Consider the following 27,946-nt stretch of genomic DNA (forward strand, 5'->3'; position numbering starts at 1 on the left):
AAATACTCCAAGGCATGTCAAATAAAAGCTTTGAGGAGGGAACTGGAGACCAAGAATGTGAATCACAGTGATCAAAATCAAAACACATTCATCTGTCTGAAAGAACATGTGAGCACATGTGCATAGTGTGGTTATACACATGAGAGCAACAGAGAGGGAGGAAGGAGAGTCCACCTGGTAAAGACACCAGCAGCAGCCTCTCTCTGCAACCCTGCAAAAGCACATCAGTACCTGAGGCACTCGCAGCAAAGGAAAACAAGGGAGTTCAATTTTCAGCTCCATTTTAAATATTACTCAGCAGAAACAAAAGAATTTGAGCCATCAGAAAATTATGGCAATTTTCCTTTCAAACCTTTTAGACTTGTGGTGGGCCTCAGCATGGCTTCAAACACTGTTCCACACAGTTGCTCTGAAACTGAAAGCCAGTCTGACTTTTTGTGTACAGCAAATAAAAAAAATTCTAAAAATGACAAATACTGAGGGTTCACACAGCATTGCCCAAGTCATGAGAAGTCACTGCTGCCTCTTTAAGCGTAGACAGGCATCAAACCACACTCCTGTTGGACAGCAGGCTCTGCACAAACAGGTTCCTCTGGCCAGCACAGGACGTCCTCTGGCAGCTCTGGTGGGCTGAACTTGAAAAGATTGCCAAATCAATGACCAGCAGATCCTGAGCTGGCTAAAAACAACCCATGAAGACTGCAGTTGAGAGCAAACAGGATGAAAAAGCCACACTAAAAAGGCTGGATTATTTGCAAGCACACATGCTTCAAAGTGCTAACAGAAAGAGGAGGGGAGGAGGGTTATGAGGGTTCTTTAAGAAATGGAGACTAGAGTGGCTGTGGTTTTGTTTAGTTTCTAAAGACACAGCAGTGCAATGTCCATCAATCGAGATGATTAAGACATCAGTATAATTTTAGTGTTTTAGCTGCATGGGAGTTAGACCTTTCAGTAGACAAGGCACCATCTGAAAAGTACAATTTCTGTGTAGCATGCTGCCAATATTCTTAAGGTGTTAAAGGTCTACTGTGTGCTTCGCTTTTGATTCAGTCCAGTATTCTGGCAGCCCAGAAAGGGGTTTGGGCAAGGGAGTAACAGCAACCTGTGAAACCACCCTGCTGAGCCAGATGGAGCTACCACAGGCTGTAAGCAAGCTTTGGAAAATAGCCAGGATCAAGAGATGCACATAATGAGGGACTAATGCTTTACAAGCAACAAATAGGGTGTTCCTAGAGTACGTCTGCCACAGTATAACTCACGAATTGGCTCTGAGACCTCACTGGTACAGAGCACTAGTGGAAGAAGTAAATTCAACTGGGCTTCTCATTCTCAGTGTTCTGATATGGATGAGCCTCTTCTGTCAGTCTTGCAAGTGGCATGCAAAAACACCATGAAAGAAGACTGTGATGAAAAGCAGATATCAGTATCAAGCTTGACAGAGAGGTTCACATATGGTCAAACTCATTTTCCACTGCTACTCTACAGGTTCTGATTAGACTGATAGTGTTGCCTCTGCAAGACTTTGTGAGGCATGGATCAGTAAGGAACAGGCAGTAACAGGGTGAAAGTGATCAAGTTGATCTTGATGGGTTCAACATAACATAAGGAGAGCTCACCTGCACATATGAGGTTGAAGCCAATCAAATGCTGTGGGAAACTGAAATGTTACACACTAACCATGACTGAGAGATGATATCTTAAAAGGTCCACAGTGTCCCACAAAAACATGCAGCAAAAAAGTAAACACTACTTCTAGGTAATGTAGGACCTGGACAGATCTACAACCGCACCAAAACCCTGACAGCTGTGGAAGCTGTTGTGAATGATGCACCTTGCACATGTCACAGCAAAAGTCCCAAGTCAAGCACAGGAAACATGAGGTAACATACTTGCCAAACAGCAAAAATCACTTCCTAAACTACTCTGAAGTCTGTCAACTCCCAATAGTGAACTGTCTGGCTACCAGGGTGTCAGAGTCTATGTGACAAACACAGTCTTTCCTGAAAGACACTTTCCTGTTGGCTGACTTGTGAAGATGAATGATATCAGCCCAGACTTTCACAAACCTCTCCCATATTGTACTCCTTTTTAGGGCTTACCTTCTCACATTTGGAACAAGATCCTTAGCCACCAAGTTGTCACCTCTCACCTGAAGTCTCACATCAGACATCTCCATCCCCAGAAAGATTAAGCATCTCCACTAATTCTATCTCCTATCCTTCACTCCCAGACAGGCTCAGCAGCAACACAGGCACCTGCACTGCTATTCTCTTAAGTCATCTCACTATAGGCAGTTCATGCCACTCCTGGTTCAAAAATCCAGCAGACACTTGCATTGCCACTTGTAAGTCTGCTGCTAAGGAAAGGTAGTCAGAAAGTTGAAAGGCAAGAACAGCAAGATACCCTTGTAATGTTTAGATGTGGTTTGTACCTGGGCAGAAGCGCAGGTGTGGTTCTTTGTTATAGCTTGTAGAGCTTCTTCTAGAGGAGTGACTATTTTTCTTCAAAACAAAGGGCTTTGGCCTACCAGAAGTACCAAACATACCCACATGCAGCAGCATAGGCTTCCCACCATACCACAGTGAATGAGCAGAGGCCAGATGCAATGCAGTCTGGTGAACCAAGCAGCGTGTCCTTTTTCACCCTTTCATTCTGCACTACACATTCTGGTCGGTTCACTAGAAACATCAAAGTTGTACAGCCAAGTGATCTAGCAGTGCACAGATCTAATATCTGTGAAGTCTGACTATTAACACTATTAATGTTAGTCGAGTCAAAAGTTTAATCTCACAGAAGTAATGAACTCTTTATTCTTAAGCCTCTTATTTTAGGAGTGCATAGGATAATGATCCAGTCATTTGAACTTGGATCATTAAACTCAAGCTGCAGAGGGTTTCAAAAAGTGAAATCAAACTAGTCTGTCTTGTCCATTTTAGACCAGCTGGTCAGGCAGATACAAGAGAGCTCAGGACTAAAAAGCCACAGAGGAAAAAGAAGCTGACTTTATTTTTACTATACGTGAGACCCTGAAGTCTCAGAAAACAGTCTAAGTGGACACTGGATTGGTACTAAATGGAAACTCGTTTAAACAAATGCACTTTGAAGAAATAAACAAAAACTAATCCAAATGACTAGGCAACAAAAACCTCACTAACTCCAGCTGACAAACAACAAACCTTGAATTCCCTTCCTGCCTGCTGTTGGCACAGAGCCTGCCGGCCCCCTCTGACCATGACTCTGGTGCAGTAGGTCAGTGTGTTTACATCATGCCCAGAAAGTGGCCCCTTTATCAAGTTGAATCTCAAGGCTGTCTCCCAGATTTCTGGATGCCTGGGCATGAAACAAAACATTTTTCCTAGAAATAGCCTTGAGTAAAGCTGTTGTGGTGATAAATTTCTGAAAACAGTTAAAATGAACACACTGTAAATATGTAGAAAGCTAAGCAAAATGAACCAGGTTTTCATCACCTTCACTGTCCAGATCTTCACAGTCCTAAAATACAAAACTATTTTGACAGAGAAGAATTGTCCTTAATTCAGGATACAGTGCAAAGGCCTAGGATGTAGAAATACATTACTAGGTGACTGAGTCTTCTCCTGTCCCATTTTTACAACTTAGAGAATCTCTTCTGAAAGTATTTAAACTTTGGATTTCAATTATTTTGTCCATCATTTTACGACTTCTACCTGGCCATTATAATTAGCTTGCTCCACGGGAACTAATAGTCATTTTAATGTCAGGTTTGCTCTCAAAAGAAAGTATTCTTTTACTATGAAATTGTTGCCAAGTAACATTGGTTAAACAGTGAGGGAAAAGTCTGTTAAATTATTACAGCCTCAGTGATGTTTCTCAAAATTACAAAAATAAAGAGGAGTCCTTAATTTTCCTGCCTTCATTTCGTGTAACACATGTTCAACATCTGTATTGGGCATAACATCTTAAAGCTATTGAAGATGAGGATGTCAGTGAAAACAATAGTGAATCCATTTCCAGGAACTCTGATTCCATGTATTCATATGTACTTACTCTTAACTATTCACATGAGATTAATTTGATATGCCCATGCTCCCCCCTTTCACTATTTGAATCACAGCTGCGTGCCTGAAGCATCTCAAGGAAATTCAACCAACAAGTATACTGAAAGAATCCTCCATCAATTTAGGACTTGATAATAAAACTGAAGAGGGACTTCCATCTTAAATCATTTCTATATTTTTCTTCACACATTTTTCTGGTGCAAATCTCTACAGTTTCTAAGTGCCTTTGCAAACAATTCTTTCTCCTCACAAAAAAAACCACAGCATCACCTCTCTTCTTTGTAAAAACTGGGAAACTGAAGCACCAAAGATGCCCAAAGCCAAAAGGAAAGTTATTTTAAGAGTTCAGTAGTTCCTGGCTTTCAGCTGAGAGCCAGATCAGTACAGAAATGCACACGCACACTCACTTCCCCAGGAATATTTGATCAAATAAAACAAACAAAAAAGGCTTGCATTTTTCATGCCAAGTTCAACATAAACACTTGTGGCTATTACATGCACCCGTATTCTATTTCCTATGATAAAGCACGGCCAATATGAATTGTGATAAAAGATATTTCTAAGAAATACTTGAAAAAGATTGGAACTTTTGAGTTTCTTACTTGAAGGAAGTGTCTTCACAGTCTCAACCAAACAGGGATTAGCAAAGAAAAATACCAACAAATTCCTTAAAGATCACAGATACGATTACACTATTTCATGATATGACCTTGGATTTACCAGACTTCAGTCTTAACATGAAAGGGCTAAATTACTGATACAGTTTTAAAGTTTGTTCACAATAATCCCATACATTTCCAGTCCATCTTTTTTTTCTTTCCAGTTTACAGGGAAGAAAAAGCACCTAAATCTTACCAATTTTTACAGAAAAGCCTGCATGCACTAGAGGAGGAACATACGCCCCTGTCATGCTCTCCCCCAGCATCAGGGACCCCTCCAATGTTTAAATTTCTGAATGCATGTTGTCTGTATGTTCTACACAAGTGTCAAAGGAAATTAAATTAATGCACACATGTATGTTGCATATTTATGAGAACCAGGATAACTGCACAAGTATGTTTAATGCATAAGTCCTCTAAGGAATTTGCTAGGGGAGGTTTATGCTCCTCCTAGCAAGTAAGGAATGTGCAATTTAGCAGCATCTATAGCACAGGGCAAGCTAAAAACAACAAAAAAAACCCCTGATCTCCTCCCCCAAAGCAAGCCTTCATATAAAGATTTTCAGATCTTGCATTCCATGTTAGCAGACCTTCAGACAACCTTTGAATGAATGTATGATTTACTGTAATTTGATGCTGCTGAATCTAACTAATGTACTGTCAAATCAAAACACTGTTTTTATTCTCAAGTATACTGAAAATACTGTATGAGAAACAGATCTCTACCTTTGCTATCAGCATTTGCAGGCAACAGGAAACAACTCAGTCGGTAAATCAAACTAAAGTAACCTGAGCTGATGGGTACATTCTGCTTTAAGACAAAGGGCACTTGGAGTTGGTTTTTACAATAATGGAAAAGATAACATTTGCTCTGCCTTGTTTGCTGCACTCTCTTGCTCGACACTGTCGCCAGCAAGCCTTGCTCCAGCTTCCTGTGCATTTTTAGAGCAGCCATCTCCAAGGCCTGTGGCTGGAGATTGGAGAGCCAATCGTTGGGAGATGGGAGAAGGAGGCTGAGGGCTACAAATCATGAAATCTATTCTGTTCCTTACACTTTGGTATACTGCAGAAGTACACAAAAAGAGAGCTTGGAGCAAACTGCTTCCTTACAGTAAGCACGTTAGAAGAGGTACATGCCTTTCTGCCACACAGTAAGTATTTTTATTCAAAGCCAAATATTTAAATCTTCTGTCATTCTGTCAAGATGATTAGAAAGTAGTAGAAGAGCTGGCAACCTTGTGCATGTGTGACTTGGGCTCATGTATGCCCATACAGCTGCAGAAACTACACTGTCACGCAAATAGTGCTAGAAGCATCGAACCAGAGGAAATTTGGTTTCATGCAAACGTGTGCTTTGCAGTTGATTCACTCTGGTCTCTTGGGAGGTACAAGCTCCAATTGCAGTCTGCTTCATCTCATCCTTGGGCACCCTTTAGTAAGTAAGAAGGTATAGTAGTAACTTGTAATCTGTTCCTACAGTAAGGGCATTCTTCTGCCCATTTTCAACAACACTTATGATTAAGTTGGGAGATCAAGAAGAAATACCAAATACTTCATACCATATTTGTCTATGAATTGCCAATGCGTTTAAAGGGTCCTGGGAGGTGAGAGAGGCACTAACAATTACACGGTAGAATCCCATAGAGTTTCTCTTCAGTTTTCATAAGAAACTGTGTCTTAAAACAAATTAAAAAAAAAGGAGATGAGATTCCAACTAAAACTTGGGTTTCACATGCAGAGAACTGATTGTACCTACACCTCTCAGTCATTCCCAGTGCCCAGTAATCCAAGAAAGACTTTAAAAAAAACAACCCAAAACAAAATAAACATAAAGATCTCTGTTCCTCATTCCCGCTCCTTCACCTCCCTACCTCCCCAACAAAGTGCATAATTTTTGTATTCATTTCATGACAACTGAACTGAACAAGACATGACATAAGGGCAACCAATGAGATGCCACCTGAAAAAAACCTGAATAACTTTTTTGTCATACACTAGATATTTCAGACTGCATATACGGAAAAGGAACACAATAGCTGAAGTTTCATGGACATACACAATATTCATTGAGCTGAATGCACCCTAAACCAAACAAGGCTGCTATTGAAATCAGTGGAAAGACTTTTATTATGGCCAACAGTGTCTGCCTTTATTTAAATCAGTATAAAAGATTCCACTTAAAAGTTCCTTCAGCACAGATTCAGACCTTCTTTTGCTAAGCTTCTGCCTGCTGGACCATCATCTTTGTTCTCTCACTACAAATTCTGCTAATAGTGTACATGCATGTTGTTCTCACAAGACTAAGGACTTGTGTATGTAATGCTGTAAGAAGACAAACTAAGAAACTCAGCTGTCATGGCATGCAATGTTTTCATTTCAGCACTCTGTTTTGACATGTTTTGAGAGTAAACAACAGTACTGCACAGCTTAACATAAAAAATTTTCTTCTTAGGCTGTTGCTTTGAGAGCATCAAAAGTTCTTACCAGGCCCTCTGAGTGCAACATCCGTTAAGTAATTGGACTGTACTTGAGTACTACCACAGTCAATGACACTTGCTTTCTCTATAGCAGTCCTCCCTCACTCAAAGCATTAAGGATGTATTTCTGTGGTAAAAGAATCTGAACTTAAATATTTGTATATTTGTTTATAGTGGTCACGGCAGGGATCCAAAGGTTATTTACAAGTTGGGTAAAAAAAATAATCTGCTTTTAAAGACAGTCAAGTCTGTAAAGGCTCTTGTAGATCGAAATCTGTTTCTTATTTCCTTTGCCCACCACACCATGTTTTTAAAGTATACCTTAAAAGTTGTGAAAGGTGATAGAGGAAGTGGCTGGCTACAGAAGTGGTTCACTCATAGGACATGCAAAGCATAGGTGGACAGTATCCATGCAAATTGCACATGATTCCTTGTAGTCTCTCTGGTCACAATTGAGAAATAACTTCATTCAGCAAATTCATGTAGAACAATGCCGTATGCAGACACTTGTAACCAGAGATCTGGACAAAAAGGAATTTCCCTTTTACCTCTCTTTCATGATGGCCGAGACTCTCCTCAGGACTTCTGAGATTGAGGACGTGCACCTCTTGTGGCAGGCCTGTTGTGCCTCGGCTTGCACAGCCAGATAAGACTGTAAAACTCTCCAATAAGGCATGGACTGGGTGCGAATTGTTAACAGGTGACAAGACACATTCACTCCTGGGCACGGGACCTGTAGAGGAAGACAGAGATGCACATCATTTGGAGTATAACCAAATATATAGACTCCACTTGTCAAATAATGATGATCCTTTTAGTCACAAAAGCTACAGGTACACAGGCAGATGCTTCATGTTCACTATGCTCAGCATGAGGACATTTATTTCCTTTTAAGTTCTCCTGAATATGCTAACTTGTTGGTTCAATTGTCTCAAAAGTCCAAATTTCAAGTACGAAAAGTAAAATTGAAGGTTGTCTTGTCTTTACCAGGGAGGAAATCAAGGATAAAACAGAAAGAAAAAAGCCCCCCAAAACTATCCCAAAAGACAAAAAAACCCAAAAAGACTATCCCAAATGAGAAAAAAAAAAGTAGTGATAGTAATAGGAGGGCTTGGTTTGTCTTAGATGGGAATTATTTGGTTATGTCAAACATTGTTATCTCCAAACATTGAAAAATGAAATCATGTCCACATAACAATGAAAAGTTAATCTGTAGCATAAAGGTAATTACATCAGGAAGGATTTGGGTGACTTGGATTTGTTACTTTTGAAGTAGTGCTGATTTATAGTTAGCATTCAAACGCATTGTACAAAACAGCAGGCATCTGTCACATGATAAAATGAAATGTTTGTTTACTGAGTCTATTTTGTGTCTGACAGCAATTATCTACACTGATAACAGATATCTAGTCCAAAATGGAGTGTACGCCCTTTCAAATAATCACCACAGCATGATGTAGTGCCACGCTCATACACTACGTGAGACAGTGTGATGTTATATAGCAAGATAGCATGAAAGGGGAAACATACAGAGTAGTTTACATTTAAACTATATCTCAGGAAATTAAAGCAAGACAAATATTTACGAAAAACAGCCCTGCTTTTCCAAAAGGCTCAAGCCCATCCTTGACAGTAACAGATACAGTCTGGTTTTTATTCCAAAAGTTTGAGAACATACTTAACTCTTAATTTGCACCAAAGTCACTCAGATAAGAATTAGACACTCATAAACCAGTCAGTTCAGAGGCTGCATAGCATAAAAGAAAAACATAAGCTAGAGATTTATTTTTTCCCCCCAGATAATGCGTTTCTGCAACTGAAGTAAAATGCTTCTTTCAAAGAAAAAGCCCAAAATGAAAGAGAATCCACAACTGATCAAGTGGCAGAGCTCTGTGTGTTTTGTGAAGTTTACATCCAGCTATTGCAGCATTAGAGAACATTTGACTTTGGTTTACATGTATGTTTAATTATATTAGCACTGACCTATACCTGCTGGTTAAAAAGCCAGTTTACTCAAACGCTTCACAACTGGCCATTGAATCCACCTTAAAAGAGAATTTATCCGGAAAAAGCAAAGCCCCTGAGCACAGGAGGATTTCCGCAGTGCCTCAGGCCATGTGAGCCTTGTCCTGCCAAAGGGGCTGACCCTGTGAGCCACCAGTGCATAGTACATATCCTGCCAGCTCCCACAGAACCGAAATATTTGTTAAAGGCACTGCTCAAGGCATAAATTACACATGCCTGTTCTTGAGTGGTACAGAGGATAACCAAACTTTCTGCTCTCTATATGAGGAGCTTGGTAGTAAGCACTGACTATGGGCTTGGAGGATTTGATGTTTACTTGAGGTTTTTTAATTCCTTTTGAAGAATATTAATACAAAATGGGACCAGGCCAAGCAATAACACTCAGTTAAAAAAAACAAAAGCTATGACAAAGTTGTCCTCTGTAAGGGTTGAGGAAATATTTAGGATTTCTAACAATAACACAGCCAGCAGAAAGACCTCATTTTCTTGATCTACAAGTGCAGATTAGAGAGCCTACTGATCAATTAGCCCAGCCACTGATGTGTAAGTCCTGCAGCAGACCACATTATACAACCTCTATAAAAGGCATTTCTAAACTTTCCAACACTTATGCAGTTATTTTACTATTGCTACTACATACGAGGTTTTACAAGCCATTCTTCATGCAACTACGGACTGCATTGAAACGCAGCAGATATCTCCCTTCTATAAGACTATTTACATCAAGTAGGCATTCCCCAGGAAAAGCATTTTAAAACTTCTTTAAATTATACTTTTTGTACACTTGTTGAATAGTTTTGATCAGAGTTTCTTCAATCACTGCATCATAACCACTGGCTGACATCAGTGAATTTAGAGCAGATTCTACTTTAGCAGAAAGAACAGCAGACCCCCTGGGAACTTCAACCAAAGCAGGACTGAAACTGAGTAAATGTTCATGAAAGCCCTTGAATGCATTTTAAGGCTTCACCAGAAAAGGACAAAAGGAGCACAAAAGTCCATGAGAAAATAATATGCACAAAAAATCAAGTGAGCACATATGAAAAAAAAAAAGAGAAAGAAGCATATTAGTGAAAACAGAAACAAAGCGCAGCTGTTTTAGACAGGGAAGGGGAAGTTTCCCTACATGTCCTTAATTTTCAGGGAGTTCTTTTATCAGCATACAGGCTTCTGGTCAGTGAGAAGAGAGTATTTTTCACAATGGAAGTACTTTTGACTGTATTACCACAGGGGCAAGGGGCAGAGGTTTAAACTTACAGGGGAAAAGATTCACAGACATGGACTGACTTTGGCTATTTTGAACAAACAAACCAACAAAACACCCAGAATCTCAGACTCCACAAGTATCCATTTGAAATGAGTGAACTGTAAAACTTAAACTAAGAAGAAAAACATATATTCAAGAAATATTCAGCACATATGACAAGATACAGATGGAGGAGTTAAAAGATATAAGCTGTACTAACTAAAAACATATGCTATGCAAAAACACAGCAGAGGTTTCCCACTCTGGTGCTCAAAGTCCACTAATCTTCAGCAACTTCACTTAATGACACCATCTCTGCTTCTTTCCCTTTTCTCCAAGAAAAACACCCCACAACCATTCTCTGGAACTATGTAGCAATCCACATACTTTACCTTCACGCTTGTTTGAACTGTTAATGCTATTATGCAATGATGGACAACAAAGCCAGTGATAGGTCTGGAGCACAGGTCTTATGAGGAATGGCTGAGGGAGCTGGGGGTGTTCAGTTTGGAGAAGCAGAAGCTGAAAGGAAGTTGTAGTGAAGTGAAAGTTGGTCTCTCCTCCCACGTAACCAGCAACAAGACAAGAGGAAATGGTCTTCAGTTGCAACATGGGAGGTTTAGATTGGAGATTAGGAAGAACTTTTTCTCTGAGAGGGATGTTAGATACTGGCACAAGCTACTCTTGGAGGTGGTGGAGTCCCCATCCCTGGATATTTAAGAGCCATGTAGATGAGGTGCTGAGGGCCATGGCTTAGTGGTGGGCTTGGCAGTGCTAGGTTAGTGGTTGAACTTGGATGATTTTACACGTCTTTTCCAAACAGAATGATTTTAAGATTCTATGCCATCAGACCTCTGCTTTACATGCTATCGACCCCAAACTATTAACCCCTAATTAATTCCTGTTCTGCTACTATCAACTCTGCCCAGACTTATTTCATGTATGGATCAAACTATTCAGATGTTCCAATAGATTGGATTACACATAATCTTCAATGTATTTTAATCCATTGTTTTCTGCAGTCTTTCTAGACATTTCTGTGTCAAGTCTACCTAGCATCTTCTGCCTGCTCACTAGGAGTCATTCAGACCTACAGATGAGATGCCCCATACTTTTTTTAGGTTTCTGTTATGTTTTATACAGATTCCTGATCAACTTCTACAGCAATGTAGAAATTAGCAACTGAGAAATTACTAATTATGCCTAATCTATAGATTCAATGAAAAGATAAAAATGACAAAGCCATTCATTACACAGGAAAATTCATGTTAATACCTGAACAACCAAGGAAAAGCCAAGCCATGTCTGTCAGTATCTTAACAAAAGAAACTGTCTTGTTTATACACCTATTAAGCTAATTAAACAGAAAAGGGAATGAATGAAAGATGTGTTTGGTTTAACATCCACTGAGCACAATTTTAGACGTTGCTACACAAGAGGCATAATCTTAGAAAACAAACATCTGTACCTGGAAAACAAAGAAGTCTTTCAAAGCAGATGCACTGTACCACAGAGCTACATTTTATGTAACCTCTACTGTACTTCTTTCTGACCAGAAGTACTGGCAGAGCCCTACCTTCTCCTGTGGTTTGCAACAAAACGCTGCTTACAGGAACTCTTCTGTAGTAGTTTTCCATGCACATTCATCCATACGTGCTCTTTCTCTCTCTACCCCCATCCCTTCTCCAAAGCAAGAATTTAGAAAACACTTCACTAACATAAGAGTATCTTTTTAATCTGTTTAAACAGAACAACATGAATGTGTTGACTTTCATTCAAATAAACTCAGAAAGCACAAGTTCTGTTTTCCATGCCAAAGAACTGAACACGAAGTACAGAACACCAACGTGCAGAAAGGGTTGCTGAGTTTTTTCTGTTGTCCTGAAGTAGTAAAGACAAGTTTCCAGCAATTGGTCTAAAATTCAAGTGTAGGTGCATCATCTTGCATAAATCTCAGGTCCCACAAAACACATATTCTTTTTTAAACAGTGGTCAGCATTACTCAGGTTGAGGGCATCCCCACTTCTCCAGACATGGCTGCATTTCAGAAATGCCTGGCTTCCATCACAAATTTCTATCAAGATCATAAAAGATACAGAAGCAGTACCTAAGACGCAAGTAATCATTGTGATTTAACAGCCTGAATGGGAGAACCAATGTAGCATTCTGTTTTCAGCACTGTTAATGAAATGTCTTCAGCACCATCATTGTACAGAGAGGAAGAAATGAACAAACTATTTCTAACGTTCCTTGTTCATTATTCCAAACGACATTCAACCTCTTTGTTGTGAAAGTCTCTTTTCCCCAGAGAGAGCTCATAAATTGTCTGAGATTTATCCCTCTTTACCGTAGAAAGGATAGGAAGTTGCATGGCAACAATGAATGGAAGTGCACATTTTATCAGACAACGACAGGAAGCATTCTGCTTCGTTTACATGAGAGCTCTGTATTGGGGCCAAAAGGGAGGAAAAACAACCTATAAAAATTAAATGCCTGCTTAGAGAAAAATAACTAAAACAGGTCTCAAAACCATTGTGTTTTTAAGAAACTGGTATTGAAGCTCCTCAAATCATGCTACCCACCGTACTGCTATTACTGAATATGAGTAAATGAAAGATGACAGAGAAGGAAATTCCAGACTTCATAAAATCAGTTTCAGGAGGTGAAGAGAAAGAACCATATTTCATGATTGGCCACACTGGAATTCATGCATCATCAAAGAGCATGCACAAACACACTTGTGTAAACATAGATCAGAACTAAGCAGTCTCTGCTTATCCGGGAAAACAAGTCTTCTAAATATCTCTCAGCAACATGTAACCTATTTAAATTGCAAATGAATACTTGAGTTTGTTGTACACTCATGGGTACTCCTGATGGTGCTGATACAAGTTACCGTGATTTTCTCACCAGAAAAGAAGTGTTTGTATCCCATCTCAGGCAGCATGGACAGGTATAAATAAAGATAACAAAATACACAATAACAGTAAGATTATAGAACATACTCAATAGATTGGACGCAGGAGTCTTTGGTTTATGTGCATTTTGTTGTTATTTGGTTGGTTTTGTTTTTTTCCTTGAAGTTTAGTTCAGAATTATTTAAAACTAAATCCTCTGGCAGGTTTTCAGAAACACAAATGGCTGTCACATGCATGATCACAACGAACTTACGTTTGGAGCTACATATGCAGGCATCTCTTGCAAGAAAATACATGGTGCTATACTGCTTGTTCAAGGGGTACTACCATGAAGTAGAAAGAGTTTATACCTAAAGTCTTATCTGATGGCTAATGACAGAAACCTCAAGATGATCATGAGAGATGAAAGGTGTCTCATGTTAACTGATTCAGGGTGCATAACAACCACAGAGTTGATGGCTACTCTTCCAATTTAGACAATTTTATAGTTGCTGTTATTGAAATTGTTAGACACTCAAAAAAATCTCTAAGCTATTACAGTATTACAGATGTCTACAAATCATTAACAGATTTTCCTTTAATTCATAACATTAGCATCATTTTTGATAGATCATCCAAGCTCCAAAATAAAAGCATAGCCAAAGTCTTGCCTTTTGTTTAATTTCTTTTATTTGGGCCCAAATTGTTTCCCTTTTCTTCACATACACAGACCCATAGAACTTACAGGGGCTTAGTCTGTGCTTTAGTCTCCTCTATACTCTCCTTTCCACGACTCTTCTAAACCTCGCTGTAAATTGTTTCTTATGCCTTATTATGTCATTAAACAGTTCCTACACACTCCACTCAGCTTTACCAGCACTTGTCATTCTCTACACCTACATACAAAGGGCTCCTCTTTCAATAAGATGTCTTGCTTTTATCCATCAATTGGATTACTGGCAGATCATTTCTTTGGTATTCCAAGAGGAAATAATGAATTCTGGATATTGCAGCCTGTGGATGCATATACATCTAGAGAAAGAAGGGTGATGTGCCTCCAAAGAGACCTTCTTTTTCACAGCCACAGAGATGCCAAGTACCAGACAGTGCAGCTTTCAGTTCAACAGCAACTTGTGTACAATCTCCTTCTGCTTTAACTTTGACAATACACCCAGGGGCACATGGGAGACTTGTCATTTGTGTCTAACCCATCTGAAGAACAGGCTAGCTGTCTCATCTTTGGCCAGTACTGAAGCATGTGGACCCTGCTTGCAACACTAGGCATTCAGTGAGAAGCAGATGGAGAAGGCTTTTTGTTTTGGGTTTATTGAGTTTTTTTTCCTCCCTTGGTTTTGCCAGTCAGAGGCCCTTCTGTGCTGACATATAGGTGCTTCACTCAAGCATGAAGCCTTCCCCTCCCTAATCTCAGCTCAGAACTCAAGAACATCACTTTATACTAAAAAAGGCAACATCTGCTCAGTGCTGAATGTCAGGACGATCTGATAAATGTGCCGCTGGCCACAGAGTCAGAACTGCAGCGGCATCTTTGAACATGCAATTTGCATGCCACCAGCCAGATAGAGACATGCTGAGGCTGCCTTTTCCACCACCTCAGCTGCAAACAGACAGAAAATGCTCAGCAGTGGACAGGCCTCTTCATAAAATGAAGAAGTGTTGCTTTGTTACTTGGTCTTCCAGCTGTGGCAGCTGTAAAGTGCTTTTATCAGTCCCAACAAATGCATCAGACTTCAGAAGTAGCAAAAGTCATCGGGAAGGAAATAGTCTTGGAGGAAGATGGCTCCATAACTGAAAGAGTACCAGCCCTTTCCTAATTAAAAATAACAGGATTACAAGTTCAACTGAAGGCTGAATTCCTGTAACTGACTCTTTATGGTTCAGTTCACTATTAGTAAATGTCTCACTGTGCAAATCTTGAAAACGGATCTGTGTCAAATGCTTAAGCAAAATAAATCTTCCCTCCTCAAAACACTTCAAGCTTCAGTCTTGTATTGAAAAATGTAAAAAATAGAGAGGCAAAAAACCTACTGTATTCTTCCCTACTCAGTTAACCAACCCTTCTTAACCTTTGTTGTAGGATCAGCAAGGAAATAAATTCTGGAACGGTCTCTGATAAAGGTTTTCTCTTTAGATGGGTGAATTTTATTATCTGGTTTGTTTTTAACTAGCAAGGATTCTGTGCCCAAAATTGTTCAAGGCTCTGTGCCTCAAGGAGAGGAGGAAACATGAAGTCAGCACCAGTGCTGAGGAATGCTTATAAAATCCATGCCATGTCCTGAGCTCTGGGATGGCATCCCCTCATACAGGATAACAGTGTCCACACTCACTCTCCTACTTGAAAGGCATAAAGCTAAATGCTGTCAAATGTTTTTTTTCCCAAGTTCATCAAGGCACTTCAGACAAGTTGGTTGAACCAGGCTGGTGCTAACTTAAGCCCCAGCTGAATCTCCAACAAGGGCTATAAACATCACCCTAGAATGGCCCTAGAATGGTAGTCCACAGGTCACCGACAGCTCAGCTACTCATAAACAGTCTGTGTAACCACATTTTCTGTGGAGCAAATTCAATTTAAAATTCTGACTGGATAAGGTGCATGGTGGTCCTTGCCAAATTCTGAGGGTTGACTAAGCACCTAGATAGAGCTGCAGAAGACAAAAACACTCCACATTTCTGAGTGACTACAAACAGAAGACAAGCAGTCACCACCAACAATAAAAGAAAAGTTTAATCAAGTAAGTAAAGATAAAATATCTGGAGACCTCTAAGCACATTGGCTGTTCAGCACAGGGATAGAAGTTAACAAAACATCTAACAGGCCATGGAAAGCCCAAATTCAGCAAATCTCATCTGCCAGAGAGGTTTTCAATAGTGTAACTGGAAAAATTTCTACTTGAGTATCTTTCCCCGTTCTTCATATTTGAACACAAAATGATCACACAAAGTCACTTTTTATTCTGGCTCAAAACTTGCCCCTTTCCCCTCGATTACCTTGAATTAACAGTACATCAAAAATCCAAAACTACAGGAAAAACTTGGGAGAAAAGAAGATTCATGCAGACACATTCTAGACTAACATAAGCAGCTGACCTCATTTAGGCTTTTGGAAATGTTTATCTTCACTAATTGTATCTATGTCAATTATTTTTAAAGTGCCCTGCATGGTGACATTTGTTTTATATAATTAAAAAATCATTTATCATGCTAATTTTCAAACTCCTTGGTAAAGATATGCATTACACTATAAATCTCATATAGACTTGATTATGTTAAGCTAAATAAGTTTCTATAATATGTTAATACAGATTCACAGGCATCTGCTGATGTTTCATAAACAGTGTCGAATTACTTATTGTAGAACAAAACAAGAAAAGAAAGTCTTCTGAAGCATACAAGCTAGGATCTTGAAATCATTATGTAAAATACTTGCTAGCAAATATTAAATTCCCTGCTATGTGTCAAGGTCAGTTACAAAATTTCTTTAACCCTCAAAGCAAGTACATAGCTCACAAAATAAAAATACAAGGGCTAATAAAACTTACAGGTATATTTTCTACATGCAATTTACCATTGTGAGTTAATCCCCCATTTAAAGCCACTTCATCCTCATTTTAAAGCTACCTAAGTGCAACTAGTGTTGCCTGACTGTAGCCATGATAGCTTATGCAATTCAGCAAAGCTATGAGTCTTCCTAAAGCCAGCAACCAGCAGCTCAGCATACAAGAAAGTGCCCACAAAAAACAACACCCATAATAAATCCTCTCCAAGGATGCCCCTCACAATTTTAGTTGTGAAAGTGAAGGAATTTAGGTTTTGCACATGCTGTACAATTACAATCTGCCTCCTTTATATCTACTTGCAATTTGTATTTGAGATTCAAAAAAACTTCAGTCTCTTAGAGTAGACCATCCCCTGAAGTAAAAAAATCAGAGGGCAGCCACTAGAGTTCAACTCTGTCTTCAGAAATTGTACCACTGCTTCAGGCCCAGGAGATGGGAGCCCTTATGCTAGGGAATGGCACAAGTTGATGAGTGAGGATGTGCAGCAGTTTGGCCAAGCACTGGGGTGAAGCCCCAAGCCAAGGTAGCAGCTGGGCACTGAGGCTTGGTGCCAGGACTATGTATGAAGCTTGCTAGGCAGCACCAGTCCAAATGCATGACAGGTCACACGCACCGGAGAGCTGGCTTGGGTGGCAAATGCTGTGCCTGACATCTAGGGATAAATACACACACACACAAATATACATTCCCCAAAACTATTTGATCTGTATGTTGGCAAAAAAACCCACCCCATAAAAAAAACCCAGTAGAAATACGATCAATTACGCTTAAGTCATATAAAGGTATTTGTTCCATTCATGAAGAGAGGGCCAGAGACTGTTGGTTTTGAACATAAAAGCTTTTCCTGGAGCAATTTCATCTACTTCCATCAGCATTACTAAAGTAATCATTTACAGGACATTGCAGTCATGATACAAAATCTTTTAAAATTGCTTACCAAACCGGTGTTCCTGTTAAGTTCACTATTAATACCTCGGATGGAAAGAAAGACTCATGCTATCTCTTCTTCAAGTTGTAACCAAATTGCATTTCAGCACACTCCTCAGCTACTCATCTTCACTTTCTAATTTCCTGGAAAGTCCATTTACAGCTACTCTGCAACATCATCTAGACCTGATGGGAGAGAAGTCTGAAGCTTGAATGCTTTTAATAATTTTGTTGAGCAGATAACACTGTAGCCTCGATTCATTTACATGCTTGGGATCTCATGGCATAGTCCTTCAGATTCCTTCAAAGCAGAATTTTCATTCCAATTCATGGCTTCCTTGGGCACACCCTGGGTGGCTATACAGCTATGTAGCACCTGCATCCATTATGTCTATGCACTGCATCCACTTGTCCAGGACTCTCAAACATTGAGAAGTAATTTCAGACCAATAACAGTAACTTTAACCCAGCTTCTAGATCATAGAAAGTCCTGAACAAACTCCAGTTATTCTATCCAGAAGTTTCTAGGTAGAAAATGAAGACATGGAAAAAGGGCAGAGTAGACTACTTTTTGATACTCTTGGGTAGCCTGCTGCAGGCAGACATCACCTAACTCAAGAGGCCAGAATCTTAAATACATATGAAGAACTAAATGGTCAAAAGTAGCTCAAAGTAGGATTAAAACATGCTGTTTTGAGGAATTGTATGTATTTTAATGCCTCCATCCATTTCACTCAACTGATTGTTGGGGTCACATCAAAACAACCATCTGCTGTCAGGTACCTCTATTAAAGACACCAGTCTCACCAGTATGGAGACAGTCAGTCGTACCCACCATACACAGAGCAGGGAACCAGAAAGACTGAATCATCACCACAGAATTGGAATGACAAAATTCAAATCCCTTTCCATTACCATTTTTTATTGTGAAGGATAAGTTGATACATAGTTTGTTGCCTCAAAGGAGGAGAAAGCCTTTTATAGGAGGAAAATCACCGATTCAGACTAGCTCTAAAGCCATCTCATCATAAACAGTTGTATCTATGGTCTTCAACCATAAAAAGGCTTTTTTAAAGAAAACAAAACAAAACATCTTCTCAGCAGTGACATACAGAGGTCTGTTTGTTGGGCACAATAGCTGTCCAGATCAAGTGCACATTTTTTCTCATCTTCTGCTGCTGCTTCAATAAAACAGTTAATATACAGACAACTAAACAAACAGATCTGCTCTTCAAGCCAACTGCTTTTGGATTATAGCTATGAAAAGCAGAAACCGTATTTGTTTTTTCCTCCCTAAACTGGAAGAAATTGAACTTTGTCCACTTAATAAGGCTGACTCAACAGGATGAGTGGAATACAAGCGCAGAGGTCAAGTGGCCTAAGAAACCCGCTTTGAATCTCCACACAAAAAGGCTGACCAGAAGCAACAGAAACAATACCTGAACATTAACAAGCTCAGTGCTTACACCATACTCTGAAAACAGGTTCTGTTTAAAGTGTGATGTTACAGATAAGCTGTTAATACTGAAGTGTGAAAAACGACCAACAAACTCACAGCCCACCAGTCTACAGGCCATTCCACTACAGCTCAGGTGTTGTCATCATCACAGTGAAGTTATCTTGAAGCAAGATGACCTAAAGTAGAAATGCCAGGCCCGTCTACAAGCCTAGACTAATATTTTTCAGACTGTTTTCAAAGAGTCGAGGATATGAGACTTCTGAAAAGTATAGACTCTGCAAAACAGACGTAGATTTCCTAAATACACAACTGTTACCTATGATCTAGGTTGACCTGCTTCTGCAGGGAGGGTGGACTAGATGATCTCTAAAGATCCCTTCCAACCCCCACCATTCTATGATTCTATGGTTATTTAAAGGGCACCTTAGCACTTAAGATTGCACTAATGTGATCCATAACTATATTTTCCCCCTTTATAACCTGTTAACACTACTATCACTAATTTATAGGGTAAAAGAAATTTAGCAGTTGAAAAAATGAGCTTGTCCTTAGGCAAATAACTTGGTGGCTTCAAATGAAACTTCAATTACCTAACACACCATATTCTCTTTGCATGAAAAACAACACTTAACCGAAAAACTCCAACATATTGTTAAACATACTTAATTGAAGAGAAACAAAAAGTGGGAGAATGTGAACAACAACTGGCTAGCGTGTCACTGTACAGCGTGTGCCCCATGCCCTACCTGATCTTCTACTCCCTTGAACATTCTAGTCCAGCCATGAAACAAGAGCAGCTGTAAATGCGAAATGACAGAGATGCACAAACCCTACTAAAATTTAGATCTCAGAATTATTTAAGGAAGGTTAGGACTGGGAAGATTAGTTTGTAGCAGTTAACAGAAGAAGCGGAGCATGAAGACACATACTTCCTCCTCTTCCAGATGCTGCACTCTACCAGCTCCTCTCCACACAGCCTGGGGGACACAGAGGACTTCCCCAGCTGAAGCCCACCAAAGGCTTTTACAGGTGGGAGGGATGCCCTTAGACCTCTTCTTTCCTGCTGTCCCCTTATGTATCAGTGATATCCATGAACTGTACAATACAGATTTGACAACAAAAATTATGCTTTATTTCCTCCAGTTCTTTCCATTATAGTCTTTGCTTTGTACTCTTTTCTTTTCCCAGCTTCTCACTTCTCTTCTTGGTCAAATCCCCTATTTACTTCCTTGAGCATCTGCAGTAAAAGTTAAATGACCACAACTGTATTGGCTGATATCAACCTATACACTCTGCTGCATGTTCAGGAACACCTTTGACAGTCTTTATGTCATACTTTTTTTTCCACAATAATCTCTTTCAGACTGGCATCACTTGGGCCTTAGCAAAAGCCTATCCATTCTGCTTGAATCACAAGCATCCAAGCTTCGCAATTCCTATCTGTATAAGCATCATATGTCACTAGGACATAACAACAGAAATCCACGTTGCAGGAAGATAACAAGCATGATGTGTTTTAACACACAAGTGTTATTTTTTCTGACCAGATACTAACACATGTCCAATCCCAGTATAACTCATTCCCATGAGTCTTGTATGGGGCCAACTATAGGAGAAGGGGGGGGGAAAAAAAAAGATTATATGCAGCAAAACTGTTTCTATACAAATAGACATGCCAGTCTTGACAGACTGAAAGAGCTTTAGCACCAAAAATCTACCTAGTTCTTGAGGTTACAAATATATCTGTTTTCAATAAATGTTGCTTTAATTAATGGTTGGTTGTGGATTGATTTTCAAGACAAAGTTATTTTCTTGGTAGGCATCCTTCAACCTTAAACTCCAGGCACTTTTGTATTTTAAGGGTTCAACCTAAAATTGAGTTTCAGTCTCCTCTCTATGCCTTGGCACAGTCACATTCAGAGAAAAAGCTGTAGGCAGTATTACAACATTAAAGAATTAGTTTTTTCTTATGTCAAAACTTACTTGCAAATTGAAACTGCATTAGACACCTGGTTTTTAATTAAAAGCTATTGGGGATTTTGTGACAATTTCAATACTTCTTTGCTCCTTCTTATCTGTGAGAGCTCTGTTTTTCTTTAAATGAGAAGCCCTGGTTTTGGGTAGTCTGCTCTCTTAGAAACCAAAAAGTCTAAAGGGCATTATCCACACAAACAGGTGAAGGTCACTACCCAACTGTGATCATTACACAGCCTAATTCTACAGTGTGTTTTCTTCCAGGATGTGATAATTAACTTTGTGTTTGTTTTTAATTAAAACTTGGAGATATCAGAATGTTTTAAGGAAATGGTGAATCACTTTGGAAGGCTTTGTGCATTTAGAGTCAAAGTTAACAACCCTCTCTAGATCTTACAGTTTCATGGCCTCCACTTCCCAGAGGGATCTGCTTTCTTGGATGCCTTCTTTAAAGGAAACAGCTCCAAAAGAATAAGAGTACCAATAAACTGGAATTTTCTGGTGAGGCACATCTCAGTATACACATTCAGAAAATGAAAATTCATTAGAAATAAGCCACAAAATCCACAGAGAGACCATGTGTTTTCCCTTCCATACAGGATTTAAACCACAGTAATGTACTTAGAGATTAATCAAGTTAGGGCCAACAAGTATGTATACTGTAACACAGCCAAGTCCTGAAATAATTACCTTAAATCCAGCATAAATGGTGAACACTACAGCAGCACATACCACCTTCAGCTCCCACTGAAATCTATAGATTCTTGTCAAGATGCTGGGTTTTTATTATCTCATAGGCTCATGCTTCTAGCCCTCAATCAGGCAAGAATCCAGATGAGATCCATGGGAGATTTGCCAGAGAAAAGACTAAATGGACAGTGAGAAAGGATGACTCTAAACAACTTGGGAACAGATCTTTATACAGAACAGAAAGCATGCATACTGTACTCCTGATTCATAAGGAATGATTTAGCTCACACAGATGGTAGCCACATGTAAAAAGATTTGGCTGTATATATCCTATTCTTGCAGAGTATATCATTGCAATCCTATCATTGCAAAGAGAAAGGCTCATCACTGGATGGGCCTTATCTAAAATGTAAATTTTGACAGAATGAGTCCAGTAATGAGATTTTCAAAACTGTCAAAGTAACAAAAAAAGAATATAAATTCAATTATAAAACACTTACTAACCAGTACTATTGAGTTTCTTCTCTGCCCTCCAGACCTCCAGCAGAAATTAAACCAACTCCACAAAAAAAACAAAACTCAAGTGAAATTGCTCACTTAAGAAATATCTCTCAAAAGGCTATCTGCAATATCAGTCAGATCTCTTAAATTAAGTACTCATGTCTCTCCCTCCATTTCCCTTGAATTAAAGTTTTGTTCAAGGAGTTTCTTACTAAGTGCTACTACCCACTCAACTTATTTTTACCTAGGAAACAGCTCATGACCTGCTCGTTGCACCCATTCTTCCCTTCCAAAATAGAGAAATAGCTTCTCTTCTTTTCCTTCTGCTCATTCCTTCCTTCCCTTATGAAGCGTGTGTCCTTTGTTTTATCCTATCTGATTTCTCAACATAATAGTCCTGACAAAGGCATTGAAGAAATGCAGAAGTGTGGTTCTACAGGAGTTAAAAGTCCACATTTTGTTAATGTACTCACCAGCTGCTTGTTAGCTTTACCCAAAAAGAGCATGCACACTGGCAAGTTCACTGTTAAAAGCATTTTCAAAACTATTAATAAACTGAAAACAATTCAAGCCCGGGACATGAGTAGAGTGTATAATCCCAGGTGAGCATTAGATATAAAAGAGGAACTGAGATGGCCTCCATATGAAATCACAATGGCTCTTATCCTCAAATCATCTTTTATAGTCTTTTGCTTTATTTAAAAAAAATCAATTTAAAGGGGAGTTGGTGAAAGGAATTTAACTCAGGAAATAAGTCATTTGTGCCCAGTGCTAACATAGCTTTTACAAGGCACGTACCTTACTATCACAGCTGCCCAGGAAAAAGTCTCAGGGAACCTCAAAGCCGATTCAGGTTTCAGAAAAATATAAAATGTTCACATGCACATTTGAAGCTCTTCCCTTTCAGAGACCCTAAAGGTGCCGAAATCCATCTCCCTGTATGGCATTGTTTCAACTCATCTTTAAAGAGCTTGCCTGAAGAAGACAAGAGCCCCCCCTCAACACTACAGATGTTAGGGACATACACAGTGAACCCAAATGCCAATAACACAGTACAATGCATTGTCTCCTCTTTACACAAAAACTCCAGATGCTCCTTCTTCAACAATCAACCAAACAAGATTTCAGGGGGAAAAAGAACCACAGGTAGATTGGGTAAAAATTAACTACAAAATGTCAACTAGATGTAAAAGCCTGAGGATGGTCATGCTGCAAGCCAAACAAAGCTTTCTTGCCACATGACTTAACTGGAATCTGATACTTCTGTGAGCAGGGTGGCTTTTCTCTTCCAACAAAAAGGCAAACCAACAGCCCAGCCCTACATATGGGATGAGCAGTGAGAAACTTTACAGTGAAACTTTGGCAACACTTAGAACAGCGTAACTGTTTTCAAGTACAATCAGTAAAAGATAGTGTTATTTAGAAAACAGTCACAGTATCCTGGAACTTGCTAGATGTAAAATAACTTTGCAGTGGAGTCAGCAGTCTGTGGGGCCTCATACACACTTTGCAAGCTCTGAAACAGTCCCCCAGAAACAGCATTAAATGAGTAATACCTCTTCCTGTTAAACATTAGAGGTACACAAAAGAGCTATCGAGTCAGCACTTGATGATTGCAGTTCAGTAACATCTGTTTTGCTGGGAGCTGGAAGTTGCCACTTCCATGTACGAGTTTGTCTTTTTAATTATTACTATTACTTTTGGAGAAGAACATAACATTCAAGGTGTCCAGAACCAGAGGGTAATATGTTTTGATTTTGGGGACAAAAAACAAGAGCAGCTGACAAAAGTTGGATATTAAACAAATGGCATTTTAATAGGAAGAGAAAACAGACAATCTAACACAGCCCAGATAATGCACTGCAGGGCTTTTTTAAATATTGTTATGCAGGGTTTAGATGAGCTCAGATGTTTCAGCCTTTTGCTTCCCAGCCCTGCACCATAACATATCAAGTGTGAAAGGTTCCAGCTCAGAGTCCTGACAATGACTGCTGCCTCTCATTTATTTAGCAGTTTTAATAGGAAAAGCATGCAAGCTCAACACTGCATTGTCCAATGGTGCATTTCCTTTCCATAGTGTCTTGTATGTCACTATTGGAAACTGCTAAGTTGGCAAACCCTTTGTATGGGAAGTTACATCAGTCGCGTGAACCAAAAGGTGTTTCTGTCAGGGTTTTGTGTACTTTTTGGTAAGGAGATGTAGCTATGCCAGTAAATCAAATCAGTTTGTGGACCTATGCTCCAATTCTGACAGGATATTTTATTTGGTGATGCTGTTTAACTGTGCCACCAGGCAAGCCACAGATCAAGTTACTCAAAATACTTGAACAGTACTTCAATATAGTTCTTCTGTAAGAAGAAATTCAGTTTTTATCTAGTACAAACATGAGCTGCTTCAAAGAAAGGAGGGCACACTAGCCTTGCCACCCACTTTCAAGGGTTCCCATGTTTGCTCTAGCAATCACGAATCAAAGGATCATTTAGGTCAGAACAGACCATGGAGCCCAACCATTAACCTAGCACTGCCATGACTACCACTAAACCATGACCCCAAGCACCATGTGAAGATACAGGAGAAACTGATGGCTCTCCTAGGACTTCAAAAGCTCTCATGCTCACAGAAGCCAGGCTGAAACTTGTTCTTCCTATCAGTGGACCACCGGTTAAACTTCCATTCTCTTCAGTTAACACCCATTATTTTACTAACCTCTCATAAGCATCCTGACAATTTACTGACCATCCAATCCAGAGGCAGTCTTAACATTACACTGTAAGGGAAGTTACTTGGTGAAGCATAAGCCTGATCAGCTCAAGAGTGGTACAAACATTTTGTAACGGGCCTCTCTCCACAGACCTGACTCATGGTAAGACTGAAACAAGGCAGAGCAGTCCCACTACTCTCAGACCTACCACCAGTGCCACAAGCTACGCTGGAAAAAAGCAAAGTTCTTGCTGAGTATAAACATCCTTTTTTCTGGATAATAAAGTTACAGTAACAAATATATTCAGAAATGAAACATGGAAGTGTACTTTCATTCGCCAACTCTTCAATTGCCCTTAATATAATCAGTAGTTTGGTCAACTACCTAGGACAGTCACCTGCAGTTTTTATCCACGATAAATGCAAAGAGAGACCCCATATGTAACCCATAATAGATTGCAAAGCCAGTCTGGCTAAATTTCGTTGTATAGCACTAATAAATTTAAAGCACTAATTAATTGTTCTGAGGGATATTTTCACCTTCAAGTTGAAAAAGGAATGGGTATTCGAGAAAATTGGCTAGAAAACTGTTCAGAAATTACCTTGGATATTTCTTGTCTCAGTTGCTTTTTGGAACTAGGCCAATAGTAGTTGTTGTTATTGCTCAAGTAGTGCTCATGGCCATGTTATTCACCGTATTTGTTTTCAGTCTCCCAGCGCTAATGTTTAATCTCTAATAACATGTATCATCACAGATGGAAGTAAGAAAAAAAGTTGTCCAAGACATTTCAACTAAAGGTTGCTAACACAGAACTCCCTTTGGCTTCTTTTTCCTACCTCAAGCAGTCCTAGCACGTCCTAGAGCTTCCCTCTTTCTCTAGAGAGAAGTTATAATGCACTGAAGATGGTTTTACAGGTCAAGCGTTCATGGTTTGACAAGATTGCTCAAAGTAAAAGTAGAGTGAAATTGGGATTTATTAGGGAAGATTTCTGAGCAATGAATCAATGGGTTTTTTTTGGCCTAGTGGACCAGATTAATTTAATTAGAGCAATAAACATTTTTTGTTCTAATTGACTAAACTAATTAAGTTGATTCAGTTCTGGTACCTGTGCTATGTCCTTGTTCCAGTTGCTTTCATTACAGTTTTGAAGTGCTCCTTGATGTCAGCCTGTATGCTGGTGCCCCAGTGCTCCTCAGTGGGAGCCACGTGTTAAACTTCCAATATGTTGCTCTGAAGAGATAAGGGATGTAACACAGTCCTGTAGCAAGTTTTTTTCTAATGATGCAAGATGAGAGACACCTGAAAATCCCTTTGCCTACAGCTAAGTAAGAGTGCCTCATATTTAACACCCCCTTGCTTAGGCTACAACTGATTCTACTTCATGTAAAAATAGTGATTATTTAAAGAAAGAACAGTTGGCATGGCAGAAGAAGAAAGAAAAGGGATGCAGCTCCATCAGATAGTCCTCAGAATATCATAATTTATGACCTGCTGCAACTTCTACTAGCTTGTTCCTTATCCAAAACAATGAACAACTTCTGCAATTCAGCATCTACTAGCCTAAACACAAGCAAGGCAGATAAAAAGTCTGTCAGATTTTTAAATAAAACCCTTGCCATTTTTATGCTTCCAGAAGGGCAGGGAAAAGGTTTTGAAGAAATAATGAGATACCAGCAGTTAGCACCAATACGATGCGAGTATTTTAAAGCCCTTCAAACAGTCCCATATGGAAGACTAAGTGGCTCAAGGCATCTGTTTTACATTTCAAGAGCTCAAGATTGAGAGATGAAATAACTCATAATGAGATGACAAATTCACTAATCCAGATATGATCCTTTCATCTTTCAGTCACAAGCCAAGACTCATAGCTTAGTCCTTGGCATTTAATGCACCTATGGCCATGAGGACACCAGGACAACTGACCCATCTAACAGCTCAGCTATTGCTGCACTATTCTCCAGGCTAAGGACAAGTCACAGTTGAGAAGAACTGATTTGACGGCCCATAACTCACTCGATGTGGTACCAAGCATCCTTCAGACACAGGCATTTACATTTTGTTACCACAAGGAATGAACACACATTGAATCACACAGGGCAGATGTGTGTTGGCTGTACAAACAGCACATGTCAGTCCAGGCAGGAGAAGGTTCCATTGCAGTCCTCAGACACAGCAGAGCAGGCAGCACATCTGCCCAGCAGTGTCCTGAGCCTGGAAGCATTATGCTTCAGAGCAGATGTATCCCAAGAGTAACCAGGAATCACCCACTTGGACTAAACACACACACAAATATCTACAACATGTGGCCATTGATTTGAAAGTGTCTCATTTCCTACACATTTCTTTAAAGTAACCCCAAATGTACAAACTGAACTTTGTTAAGCAACTTCAGCAACAGCTAAAGTTTCAAGTAATCTTTTTGTCTTTACTCACCTCCTATCATTGCTGAAGCTTAAAGAACTACCATGACATTGTGATGCTAAGCAACCACCTACCCTAGCTGATTTTTTACACATTAATGAAAGGCAGAGAATCTTGAGGGCAAAAACTGTCAGCTTGGCTTAGTAGCTTGGATCAAAATAGCTTGAGGAGACTTTCAAGATAGACATATGTTTTACTGCTCCATTTAAATAAAAATTAGTAATATGATTCTATGATTATTCCAAAATAAATTGCATCCACCATCTTTTCCAGACATAAGACAAATTTGGTGATCTAGGAAGTGAAGAAAAAGAAAAGAGAGTGAAGAAAAAGAAAAGAGAACAATAATCATGGA

The 27,946-nt window shown here is 39.4% G+C and overlaps 1 protein-coding gene across 1 annotated transcript in view; it reads right to left on the reverse strand.

Moving 5' to 3' along the window:
* Window positions 1-27,946, reverse strand: part of TGFBR3 (transforming growth factor beta receptor 3) — a 112,577-nt gene that overhangs the window by 63,777 nt on the left and 20,854 nt on the right. The window contains exon 3 of the mRNA XM_062003570.1: window positions 7,722-7,906. Within this exon, the coding sequence (XP_061859554.1) occupies window positions 7,722-7,906 (185 nt within the window). The remainder of the gene's footprint in view (window positions 1-7,721; window positions 7,907-27,946) is intronic.

Source organism: Colius striatus, chromosome 10 (assembly GCF_028858725.1).
Source record: "Colius striatus isolate bColStr4 chromosome 10, bColStr4.1.hap1, whole genome shotgun sequence".
NCBI classification, from domain to species: Eukaryota; Metazoa; Chordata; class Aves; order Coliiformes; family Coliidae; genus Colius; species Colius striatus.